Source organism: Polypterus senegalus, chromosome 8 (genome assembly GCF_016835505.1).
Source record: "Polypterus senegalus isolate Bchr_013 chromosome 8, ASM1683550v1, whole genome shotgun sequence".
In the NCBI taxonomy this organism is placed as follows: domain Eukaryota; kingdom Metazoa; phylum Chordata; class Cladistia; order Polypteriformes; family Polypteridae; genus Polypterus; species Polypterus senegalus.
In genome coordinates, this window is record NC_053161.1 from 162,367,643 (window position 1) to 162,381,330 (window position 13,688).

The 13,688-nt window shown below is 43.7% G+C and overlaps 1 protein-coding gene across 3 annotated transcripts in view; it reads right to left on the bottom strand.

The window, feature by feature from the left end:
• LOC120533245 (NACHT, LRR and PYD domains-containing protein 12-like) overlaps positions 1 to 13,688 on the bottom strand; it is a 151,419-nt gene that overhangs the window by 69,533 nt on the left and 68,198 nt on the right. For all 3 annotated transcript variants that reach the window (XM_039760022.1, XM_039760020.1, XM_039760023.1), the window contains exon 10: positions 51 to 116. In XM_039760022.1, coding sequence (XP_039615956.1) covers positions 51 to 116 — 66 coding nt within the window. The remainder of the gene's footprint in view (positions 1 to 50; positions 117 to 13,688) is intronic.

Consider the following 13,688-nt stretch of genomic DNA (forward strand, 5'->3'; position numbering starts at 1 on the left):
ACTAGGGAAAAAATAAAAGGCCGATCAGAGGCAAAAGGGGAGAGAGATACCTTTAATATGAGGCTCAAGAAGAGGTGGGTGGACATTGGTCTGAATCTCCACCAACAGCTTCTTTCCTAATGATAAAAGGAATGAAAGGAATACAGTCACAACAGCGAGAGGGGTGCTTCTAAGTGAAGATTTAGTTCCTGTAAAAATGCAGAGTTCTGAACTTAAACTGGGCTCTATAATTGGTAGCATGTAGAACCCATTTAAATGGTAACTGGATGTCAATGTATCACTTTGTGTACCTACAAAGATGAGGACTTTATATGTTAATCACAGAGGAATGTTTGCCAGTTTGTCTATCCAGCTGAGGGAGACATACAACGAGGAAAACTGCTGACATATTGCAGGCTGTTCTCAATATAAAGAGGACACAGAGATAACACCCCCAAAGTGGGGTGCCAGGGGTAGCAGAACAACTCATCTGTCCCACACAGAACTGAAACACCCAAATAAATTCCAACCTAAACCCTTTCTGTTGGCTGCACAAGTTAAATTAGCAATGTCCACCCCACCCCAACTTCTCATGGTGATCTTTAGCAGAATGAAACCTGACTGGCTGTACACCCTACTGTTACTGTGTTGACTTTTCATTCATCAACTTCATAAACGTCTCTCCTAGCAAAGTTTATACCCACCTGAAATGACAAATGTAAAAGTGGTTAAAGTAACCGATGTTATGAAAACTGAGAGAGGACATGCAACATCATTAGTTGTTTCTTAATTGTGTTCTCGAGATAACAAAATAATTTTCTTGAAGTGCAACACTATTCGTTTTTTTTAATTGATTTTTGAGATAATGGAACCATTTTTTCGAGGTTATGCAATATAAATATATAAATATTATATACAGTATATATATATATATATATATATATATATATATATATATATATATATATATATATATATATATATATATATATATATATATATATATATATATATATATATATATATATATATATATATATATATAGATATATATATATATATATATATATATATATATATATATATATATATAATGTGGACTAAGCCCTGGACACAGACAGGCAGACATGGTATTAAGCACCACCACACGTTTATTTACAGACTATATGCACAAGAATAAAGTGCCACACAACCCACTTTACCCCAAAGTCCAGGCATCACACTGCCTCTTTGTTTCTTCAGGCCGCCTCCTTGCCTACTCCAAGACCTTGTCCTTCCTTCTTTCCCGACTCCAGCCCCCGAATGGAGGGAGGTGGCCCCTTTTATAAGCACCTGGATGTGCTCCAGGTGTGCTCTGGCAATCTTCCACTGGCACTTCCCAGTGTGGCAGAAGTGCCGGCTGCATACCCGGAAGCACTCCGGGTGTCCCTGCTTCTCTTCGCCCCTCAGCACTTCCGGGTGTGGTGGAAGTGCTGAGTTCCAGGGCTCCCAAGGCATCAGCTCCCTAGCCGCCAGGGCTGTCGCCCCCACGTGGTCTGGAGGAGGTACAAGCCCTCTTCCGGTCCTCCTGGGCATGCCAGCTGGGTAGCAGCCCCAGCCACTTGCCTAGATAGATAGATAGATAGATAGATAGATAGATAGATAGATAGATAGATAGATAGATAGATAGATAGATAGATAGATAGATAGATAGATAGTGAATTAGATGCTATATAGCGCCCAACCCAGCACAGACTTACACAGAGGCACGTGTAAAAACTCAAAGACTTTATTTCTTTCTTCAGCTGGAGGGCACGTCTTCCCCGTGAACCTCCCAGCCACAACACAGTCCCAAGTACTAAGCACAACACAAATCACATCCCTTCTTCTTGCACCACCACTCCTCCCAGGCAACCTCGTCTTCTTCCCCCCAATTCTGGCTCCTGAGTGGTGGTTGCTGACCCTTTTTATAGCCCACCTGTTTCTGATTGAACTTCTGGGCGGGGCTGTATATTTGTCTAGGCCGGCTCAGGGACCCATGCAGCACCCCCTGGCGGCCACCCCAGATTCCCAAAGGGTTGTGGAGAATTCCATCTCCTAATCTCCGATGGAGCCCTGCGGGAAACTGAGGTTACCATCATCAGCCAGGAGTGCCACCAAGCATCCCGGGAGGTACTGAGGAGCCCATGGCTGCTCACCCAGAACTATAAGTAGAAGGCGCTTGGCGAGCATGGGACCTGGTCGCCCTCCACAGTGTTATATATATATATATATATATATTATATATATATAGTCACACGATGCGTAGTGGGGGCCGTGGGCGGACCCAAATGATATCGCGAAATCCTATGCCAGGAGGGAGAGGGGTACTAACCTTTCTCTCTTTTTATTTTCCACAGAAGAAAGATGCACCACCGCCATGAGTCTGCCTGCACCACTACCCACACTACTTTACTTCTGCCCTTCCTCAGCATTCAACCTGTGATGTCAGCAATCCCACCATTCAACTTCGACTCCTACCCAGCATACCCTCTTCTTCCGGTCCCTCCTCCATAAATGTTCTTCCTCCGCCATCTTTGGGCGGTCAAAAACTGTGTATTGACGCATTGACCGTTGTGGATGTGTTTGTCCAATTATTTTGATATTTTTACAGTATATGGGGCCGGAAAACCCCAAACCTTTATGCTTGTCGTTGTATTATTTTACAATCTATACTAATAAAAGGCAAAGCCCTCACTCACTCACTCACTCACTCACTCATCACTAATTCTCCAACTTCCCGTGTGGGTGGAAGGCTGAAATTTGGCAGGTTCATTCCTTACAGCTTCCTTACAAAAGTTGGGCAGGTTTTATATCGAAATTCTACGCGTAATGGTCATAACTGGAAGCAGTTTTTCTCCATTTACTGTAATGGAGATGAGCTTCAACGCCGTGATGGACGGAGTTTCGTGTGACATCATCACTCCCGCGTAATCACGCGAGTACATAGAAAACCAGGAAGACCTCAAAAAGGCTGAAGAAAACATGCATTATATAATTGAGAAGGCAGCGAAACAATAAGAAGCGGCGAGTGACATATACAACCATGTTCATGAGTTCTGCTACTTGGAAACAAAGCACGATGTAAACCTACACTTTAAATTAAGTTCATAGACAGGCTGCGCTGGCGTTTGTAATTTAGTGCCCACCCATATAAGGCCGTCCTCACAGCTGGCAATCCAATAGCAAACTGCCACGGGTAAATATTCACGGGTGAAGGACTGTGCTTATGGTGAGGAAGACAGCTGAGAATAGTCAGGGTGGTGTTTGACACAAACTCAGCTCGGAGGGGTGCCGACCGAGGCCCAGGGTGCAGTAAAGAGGCCAACCTGTGCGAGGTACAGGGATGCACCATGGGTTGGTGCTCAGATTGTGTCTCCGCCCTGTCCCTCTAAGTCGAGGCCGGACCCTGCTATCCTCGAGTGGACCTGCTTGGCTCTACTGCCCTCATGGGACGGGTCGCTTACCCAGTGGTCGCTGGCTGTGGGGCACTGTCAGGGATGCCAGGGCCATGACCCGGGGGGCCGCCAGGAGGGACCGGAAGAGGGTCAGAGCCCCTGACCACGTGGGGTTTGCCTCCGGTTACTTTGGGGGCCACGGGTCGAGGGCATGGAAGCCCTTCCCTCATAGGCCGTGGTCACAGGGAGGCTGTGCCTTGGGACTTGTTTCAGCACCACACCAGGAAGTGCTGGGGAAGATTTATGACGCCTTGAGAGAGCAGCCGGAGGACAGCTTCCGCCAGCTGGGCGTAAGGCTATGCCGGGGCACCAGGGGTTTATCGGGGCACATAAAGGGCCGCCCCCCATTCCCGGGCTGGAGTCGGGGGGAAAGGGCCAAGCGGGAGGGGGCGGCCGGGGGGTGGCCAGGACTTTTTTGGGGTTTGGGGTTTTTTTGCCGGGGGCTTTGACCATTGTTTGGGGTCTTTTTGACCCCAAATAATTTGGAAAATTTGTAAAAAAAACGTGTTGGTTTTCAAGTCCGCCTTCTGTGCCCGGGCCCTTCACAAAAAAATATATATATATATATATATATATATATATATATATATATATATATATATCTATAAGGGGCCGCCCCCCGACACAACAAGCGAATGGTATTAAGCATCACCCACGTTTTTTAACTATATAAAAAAATGCCACACAACCCACTTTTTCCCCGCAGGATCACACTGCCTCTTTGTTTTTTCAGGCCCCCTCCGCCACCCAAGACCCGTCCTTCCTTCTTTCCCGACTCCCGCCCCCCAAGGAGGTGGCCCCCTTTATAAGCACCTGGATTCTCCCGGTGTGCTCTGGAATCTTCCACTGGCACTTCCCCGTGTGGCAAAGTGCCGGCTGCATCCCGGAAACACTGGGGGTCCCCGTTTTTCCCCTCAGCACTTCCGGGGTGGTGGGGCAGCCCCCCCCAAGGCATCAGCTCCCCGCCCCCCCAGGGCTGCCCCCCCCTGGGCGGGGGGGTACAAACCCCTTCCGTCCTCCTGGTGCCGTGGGGAGGCCCCCGCCATTTTCCCAGATAGATAAAAGATAGATAGATGTGGAATTGATTATAAGGCCCAACCCAGCACAGACTTAAAAGAGGCGGGAAAACACAAAGACTTTTTTTCTTTCTTAGCTGGAGGCGCTTCCCCGGAACCTCCCCCCCAAAAACAGTCCCCAAATATAAACCCACAAATCCATCCTTTTTCTTGCCCCCCCCCTCCTGGGGCCTCGCTTTTTCCCCCCAAATTTGGCTCCCCGAGTGGTGGTTGCTTTCTTTATAGCCCACCTGTTTCGTTGAAACCGGGGGGCTGTATATTTGTCTAAAGGGGGGGCGGGACCCATTGCGCACCCTGGCGGCCCCCGTTCCCCAAGGGGGGGAATTCCATCTCCCAACTCCCGGGACCCGCGGGAAAATGGGTTACCATCATCGGGAGGCTGCCACCAAGCACCGGGGGGGGTACTGAGGAGCCCTGGTGCTCACCCAAAATAAAATAGAAGGGGCTTGGGCCGGGCATGGGACCTGGTGCCCTCCACAAAAATTTATATATATATATATATTATATATATATAGTAAACGAGGGGGGCCTGGCGGACCCCAAAAGATTCCCAAATCATCCAGGGGGGAGGGGGGGTACTAACCTTTCTCTTTTTTTTTCCCGAAAGAAGATGCCCACCCCCATGGTCTCCTGCACCACTACCCACACTACTTTACTTTCCTTCCTCAGCTTTTCCCGTGATGTCAGTCCCACCATTCAACTCATCCCACCCCGCATCCCCTCTTCCCGGTCCCTCCTCCATAAATTTTTCCCCCCAGGTAAAAAAAAATATTTGGGATTGACCTTTTGGATTGTTTGTCCAATTATTTTGATATTTTTACAGTATATGGGGCCGGAAAACCCCAAACCTTTATGCTTGTCGTTGTATTATTTTACAATCTATACTAATAAAAGGCAAAGCCCTCACTCACTCACTCACTCACTCACTCATCACTAATTCTCCAACTTCCCGTGTGGGTGGAAGGCTGAAATTTGGCAGGTTCATTCCTTACAGCTTCCTTACAAAAGTTGGGCAGGTTTTATATCGAAATTCTACGCGTAATGGTCATAACTGGAAGCAGTTTTTCTCCATTTACTGTAATGGAGATGAGCTTCAACGCCCGTGAGCTGAGTTTCGTGTGACATCATCAGCCTCCCAGTAATCACGCAGTACATAGAAAACCAGGAAGAGCTCCAAAAAGTGCTGAAGAAAACATGCATTATATAATTGAGAAGGCAGCGAAACAATAAGAAGCGAGAGTGACATATACAACCATGTTCATGAGTTCTGCTACTTCGGAAACAAAGCACGATGTAAACCTACACTTTAAATTAAGTTCATAGACAGGCTACGCTGGCGTTTGTAATTTAGTGCCTCCCATATAAGGCCGTCCGTCAGCTGCAATCCAATAGCAAACTGCCACGGGTAAATATTCACGGGTGAAGGACTGTGCTTATGGGAGGAAGATGAGATGGTCAGGGTGGTGTTTGACACAAACTCAGCGAAACTGCGAGAGAAAGTTTTAAGTGCCAGGACTAAGGTAACATTAAATAAAGCTATGGACATAGCACGGATGGCACCAGCACAGCTGGGAACCTTCGATGACATGTACACGAGCGCTCACGTGAACTGACGAGTGCACAGATAAAAGGCAACAGTTCCAAAGAGCTGAACAAAACCGAATTACACAATTGAAAAGGCAGCAAAAATATGGAAGCGTCTGATAAGCATATTCATAAATGCAGCTACTGCGGAAACAAAGCACACGGTGGAAAAGTCAATGTCCGCTAAAGGAAGACAGTGTAAAAAACCCGTGCATGCAGTGTGTCAGGTCTCAGATAAAGAAGAAGACGAGCTGTTTATTGATGCAGTAAGAAACGAATCGATGAATGAAACCTGTCATCTTTACAACGATTGACAAACACGGAATGTAACTTGAACACAACACATCCTACAAATACGAACCTGATTGAAAGAAATAATGATAATCAAATCCTTGATGACAGCAACACTCAGTAACACTCACAAAACAAATACTGTATATTGACAGTCATGTTACGCTATTTTTAAAATGTTCCCTTTTCTTTTCTAGCTTTTTAACACTACTTCTCCTGGATATCGCGGGTATATATATATGTATATATATATCTACATACATGAATAATGGATACTTTATTCGCCATCAATGATTGTTTTGGTAAAGCCATACTCAGTGTATTCATTAGATGAACGGTAAAAAGTAAGAGCGAGGAGGATGACTCATTGAGGCATGCAGGCTGTAGAGGCCAACTCTATCTGAATTGCGCGATCACATTTGAAAAAATATATCTTTTCAAGTTCTATTTAGTCCATATGTGTCAAACTCAAGGTCAGAGGCCACATCCGCCCGGCGTAATTATATCCGCCCGCGGATCATTTTATATACTGTATTATTGTTATTAAAGCCCGGTATATGAAGGGCCTGGTAACACAATAAACTACAGATCCCATAATGCAGCGCTCAGCTGCCTTGCCAACACTTACCGTTAATCAAGTCTACCTTTATGATGCTGCAAGTTATTGCGGCTAGCTCACACGATGCTGGAGAGAAAAGTTGATTCTGAAAATCGAGCCTTTAAAAACCGATAGGAGGCTGAGTATATGTTTACTGAACCCGTGTGTCTCATTTGTGGAGCTAATGTGGCTGTAATTACAGAATTTAATCTAAGACGGCACTATGAGACAAAACATCAGGGTAACCTGAAAGACCAGAATGCAATGCAGAAGATACAGAAAGCAGAAGAATTAAATAAGAATCTGACACTTCAACGGACGTTTTTACCCGTGCACAATCACAAAGTGATTTCAAGTGAAGCTGCTTTTATGGGAGACACAAATGCACCAGTTCACCTTGCCCCACTTTCCCTGTTGCCAGTAATGTTAAACCAAGTCGTCACTACGGTGTTCCCAACAACGCACTTTGCTGATAAACTGAGCGACTGAGTTTGCACAGCTTGGTGACTTTGAAGAACAAAAGTCCGGCTACATGGCTCGAACCTTGTGCATGTTTGGTAGCACATATCTGTGTGAGAAGCTCTTTTCAGTCAGAAGACTAACAAAACAGCACAAGGAGTCAGCCTCACTGATGAGCACCTGCAATCCATCCTGAGAATCTCCACAACACAGAACCTCACAGCAAACAGAAACGAACCTGTTGCCAAAAAAAGATGCCAGGCATCCAGCTCTAAAATGACATAAGAGCAAATTCTTCAGGCCGCCTCCTTGCCTACTCCAAGACCTTGTCCTTCCCTTTCCTGACTCCAGCCCCGAATGGAGGGAGGTGGCCCCTGTATAAGCACCTGGATGTGCTCCAGGTGTGCTCTGGCAATCTTCCACTGGCACTTCCCAGTGTGGCAGAAGTGCGGCTGCATACCGGAAGCACTCCGGGTGTCCCTGCTCTCTAAGCCCCTCAGCACTTCCGGGTGTGGTGGAAGTGCTGAGTTCCAGGCTCCCAAGGCATCAGCTCCTAGCCGCCAGGGCTGTCGCCCCACGTGGTCTGGAGGAGGTACAAGCCCTCTTCCGGTCCTCCTGGGCATGCCAGCTGGGTAGCAGCCCCAGCCACTTGCCTAGATAGCCTAGATAGATAGATAGATAGATAGATAGGTGAATTAGATGCTATATAGCGCCCAACCCAGCACAGACTTACACAGAGGCACGTGTAAAAACACAAAGACTTTATTTCTTTCTTCAGCTGGAGGGCACGTCTTCCCCGTGAACCTCCCCCAGCCACAACACAGTCCCAAGTACTAAGCACAACACAAATCACATCCCTTCTTCTTGCACCACCACTCCTCCCAGGCAACCTCGTCTTCTTCCCCCCAATTCTGGCTCCTGAGTGGTGGTTGCTGACCCTTTTTATAGCCCACCTGTTTCTGATTGAACTTCTGGGCGGGGCTGTATATTTGTCTAGGCCGGCTCAGGGACCCATGCAGCACCCCCTGGCGGCCACCCCAGATTCCCAAAGGGTTGTGGAGAATTCCATCTCCTAATCTCCGATGGAGCCCTGCGGGAAACTGAGGTTACCATCATCAGCCAGGGAGGCTGCCACCAAGCATCCCGGGGGAGGTACTGAGGAGCCCATGGCTGCTCACCCAGAACATAAGTAGAAGGGGCGTCTTGGCCGAGCATGGGACCTGGTCGCCCTCCACAGTGTTATATATATATATATATATATTATATATATATAGTCACACACGTGCGAGTGGGGGGCCGTGGACGGACCCAAATGATATCGCGAAATCCTATGCCAGGAGGGAGAGGCGGGGGACTAACCTTTCTCTCTTTTTATTTTCCACAGAAAGAAAGATGCACCACCGCCATGAGTCTGCCTGCACCACTACCCACACTACTTTACTTCTGCCCTTCCTCAGCATTCAACCTGTGATGTCAGCAATCCCACCATTCAACTCGACTCCTACCCAGCATACCCCTCTTCTTCCGGTCCCTCCTCCATAAATGTTCTTCCTCCGCCATCTTTGGGCGGTCAAAAACTGTGTATTGACGCATTGACCGTTGTGGATGTGTTTGTCCAATTATTTTGATATTTTTACAGTATATGGGGCCGGAAAACCCCAAACCTTTATGCTTGTCGTTGTATTATTTTACAATCTATACTAATAAAAGGCAAAGCCCTCACTCACTCACTCACTCACTCACTGACTCATCACTAATTCTCCAACTTCCCGTGTGGGTGGAAGGCTGAAATTTGGCAGGTTCATTCCTTACAGCTTCCTTACAAAAGTTGGGCAGGTTTTATATCGAAATTCTACGCGTAATGGTCATAACTGGAAGCAGTTTTTCTCCATTTACTGTAATGGAGATGAGCTTCAACGCCGTGGGAGCGGAGTTTCGTGTGACATCATCACGCCTCCCACGTAATCACGCAGTACATAGAAAACCAGGAAGAGCTCAAAAAAGTGCTGAAGAAAACATGCATTATATAATTGAGAAGGCAGCGAAACAATAAGAAGCGAAGCGAAAGTGACATATACAACCATATTCATGAGTTCTGCTACTGAAACAAAGCACGATGTAAACCTACACTTTAAATTAAGTTCATAGACAGGCTGCGCTGGCGTTTGTAATTTAGTGCCTGCCCATATAAGGCCGTCCGTCAGCGGCAATCCAATAGCAAACTGCCACGGGTAAATATTCACGGGTGAAGGACTGTGCTTATGGAGAGGAAGATGAGATGGTCAGGGTGGTGTTTGACACAAACTCAGCGAAACTGAGAGAAAGTTTTAAGTGCCAGGACTAAGGTAACATTAAATACAGCCATGGACATAGCACGAGATGGCACCAGCACAGCTGGGAACCTTCGATGCATGTACACCGAGCGGCTCACGGAACTGGCGCGTGCACAGATAAAAGCAACAGTTCCAAAGAGCTGAACAAAACCGAATTACACAATTGAAAAGGCAGCAAAAATATGAAGCGTCTGATAAGCATATTCATAAATCCAGCTACTGCGGAAACAAAGCACACGTGGAAAAGTCAATGTCCCGCTAAAGGAAGACAGTGTAAAAAAACCCGTGCATGCAGTGTGTCAGGTCTCAGATAAAGAAGAAGACGAGCTGTTTATTGATGCAGTAAGAAACGAATCGATGAATGAAACCTGTCATCTTTACAGCGATTGACAAACACGGAATGTAACTTGAACACAACACATCCTACAAATACGAACCTGATTGAAAGAAATAATGATAATCAAATCCTTGATGACAGCAACACTCAGTAACACTCACAAAACAAATACTGTATATTGACAGTCATGTTACGTTATTTTTAAAATGTTCCCTTTTCTTTTCTAGCTTTTTAACACACTACTTCTCCGCTGCGATACGTATATATATATATATATATATATATATCCCGATCTACATACTCGAATAATGGATACTTTATTCGCCATCAATGATTGTTTTGGTAAAGCCATACTCAGTGTATTCATTAGATGAACGGTAAAAAGTAAGAGCGAGGGAGGATGACTTATTGAGGCATGCAGGCTGTAGTCTTGCGTCAACTCTATCTGAATTGCGCGATCACATTTGAAAAATATATCTTTTCAAGTTCTATTTAGTCCATATGTGTCAAACTCAAGGGCAGGGGCCACATCCGGCCGTGTAATTATATCCGGCCCGCGAGATCATTTTATATACTGTATTATTGTTATTAAAGCCGGGTATATGAAGCGCTGGTAACACAATAAACTACAGATCCCATAATGCAGCGCTTCAGCTGCCTTGCCAACACTTACGCGTTAATCAAGTCTACCTTATGATGCTGCAAGTTATTGCGAAGCTAGCTCACACGATGCTGAAGAGAAAAGTTGATTCTGAAAATAGAGCCTTTAAAACCGATGGGAGGCTGAGTATATGTTTACTGAACCCGTGTGTCTCATTTGTGGAGCTAATGTGGCTGTAATTACAGAATTTAATCTAAGACGGCACTATGAGACAAAACATCAGGGTAACCTGAAAGACCTGAATGCAATGCAGAAGATACAGAAAGCAGAAGAATTAAATAAGAATCTGACACTTCAGCGGACGTTTTACCCGTGCACAATCACAAAGTGATTTCAAGTGAAGCTGCTTTTATGGGAGACACAAATGCACCAGTGCACTTGCCCCACTTTCCCTGTTGCCAAGTAATGTTAAACCAAGTCGTCACTACGGTGTTCCCAAATCGCACTTTGCTGATAAACTGGCGCACTGAGTTTGCACGGCGCTTTGGTGACTTTGAAGAACAAAAAGTCCGTCTACATGCGGCTCGAACCTTGTGCATGTTTGGTAGCACATATCTGTGTGAGAAGCTCTTCTCAGTGATAAAGACTAACAAAACAGCACACAGGAGTCGCCTCACTGATGAGCACCTGCAATCCATCCTGAGAATCTCCACAACACAGAACCTCACACCAAACAGAAACGAACCTGTTGCCAAAAAGATGCCAGGCGTCCAGCTCTAAAATGACATATGAGCAAAGACAACTGAATGATTTGATTTGTTATTGCTGAAAGGAACACATTTTATTTATATTTCTAGGTTTTGTTATGCAGCATGTTCATATTTGAATTTGTATAATTTTGACAGGATATATTTTTATGGAGAGCAAAATCTTTTGGGATATTTAAAATCTAAGTTTATTTTTTATATAAAATTACATAAGAGTAAAGAAATTTGAATGTTTGTTCTTTTAACGTTTACTTTATTTCTAACTTGTATAATTTAGACAGGATATATTTTTATGGAGAGCAAAATATTATAAGTTGTTTAAGGTTTGAGTTGATTTATTCAGGAATAATATTCTAAATAAAAATTCCTTCTATTTAAAATTTAAATAGAACTTGAACAAATACGATAGTTCATAATATCCACGCAGACTTGCGTAAGAGCGGGAGTTATCCGTTTTAACAAGCAGCGTATTGCACTGATACGAAATAGCTGTGTGTGTATATATGTAGATATGTATGTATATATATATATATGTTTATATATGTGTGTGTATGTATGTATATATATATATATGTATTTGTGTGTATATATGTGTGTATATGTATAGATATGTATATATCTGTTTATGTGTGTGTGTGTAAATATATATATATGACAACAACACTCATCACTCACAACAGTGACAAAACAATTACATTGACAATCATGTTACGTTATTTTCAAAATGTTTCCTTTTCTTTTTCATTGCTTCTTTAACACACTACTTCTCCGCTGCGAAGTGCGGGTATTTTGCTAGTATATATATATATAGTTTTCTTGATATAACAGAATAATTTTCTTGACGAGGCACAAAATCATTAGTTTTATTTATTTTTATTTTTTTATTGTTTTCTTGAGATAGCAATATTTTTTTTTATCTTTTTCTCAAGATAACAGAAAAGTTTTCTCAAAGTGCCATATTAGTTTTTTTTAATTGCTTTCTTGAGATAATGATAATTTTTTGAGGAAGTGCAATGTCATTCTTTTTTAAATGATTTTCTTGAGATCTAAATCATGGTCTTGAAAAATTGTTATATTCCGTTCTCTGGAGAAAACAATATAAACATGATATTTCATATCCTCTCTTGGCTTCTGTACAATATTACAATGATCCTTAAAAATATATGAATACACAACATACTCAATTAAAAGTTCACTCAATTTCCTTTGATTAAATGCAAAATACCACATTAAAATCTTCTTTTTCTTCTTCCTCTTCATCTTTTCCCACTTCTACGTAGGGTCAATTTTTAACCAACCTTCTCCAAACGGCTCGGACTGCACCTCCTCCCTAGTCAGACCCTTTTCCTTCAGATCTTCTTTTACTTTACCCATCTGCCTCAGCTTTGGCCTACCTCATTTTCTCTTCCCCTTGTACTTCCATTCCCATCACTCTTTTGCCCACATATTCATCGTCTCTCCTCATCACATGTCCATACCACTTCAACCCTAATTTCCTGTACTTTCTTAGACTTCTCTACCAGTTTTGTTGTACCTCTGATAATCTAATTTCTTATTCTGTCTTTTTCTGTAACTCCACACATCACATCCAACTAACCAGCAGGGGTAAACCAACCCAACTTGGTGCCAGTCCAAATAAGAGGGGTTTGGTGTCAGGAATAGCATCCGTTTGTAAAACTTTTGCTCTAATCTTAATAGTGGAATCAATCCAATCAGCTTCAGAAAAATACCACATTAAAATTCTTGATTATTACTTATTTTATATTAAATACATATCATCAACTTAAACTGACTCGTTTAAGAAAATAGCTGGCATCTATTAAAAGTACAAATAAGTGCTCTGCACTATGTGATGAACAAACACACCCCATGAAAATATCAAAGAGCAAATCTTGATATTAGGATAAAACACATTTTAACATTAAGGAGTAAAACAGCAAATTGTTCATGACCCCTTTCAAGTAACATGGGCAATAGAGAAACGTTAGTTCCATCTGGAATGATTAGCTAACAGTTCCAGTGGATCTAAGATGACACCACACTGGCATCGTATCAAGACCAGAATATGTATTACAGGACTTTTAAAAATGAGTGATGCTATTAACATTTAATTATACAATGCACAATTCCACAACTGGAATCTACTTAGGTGTTTAATCCGTTTTCTATGCATTACCACACAGCTCC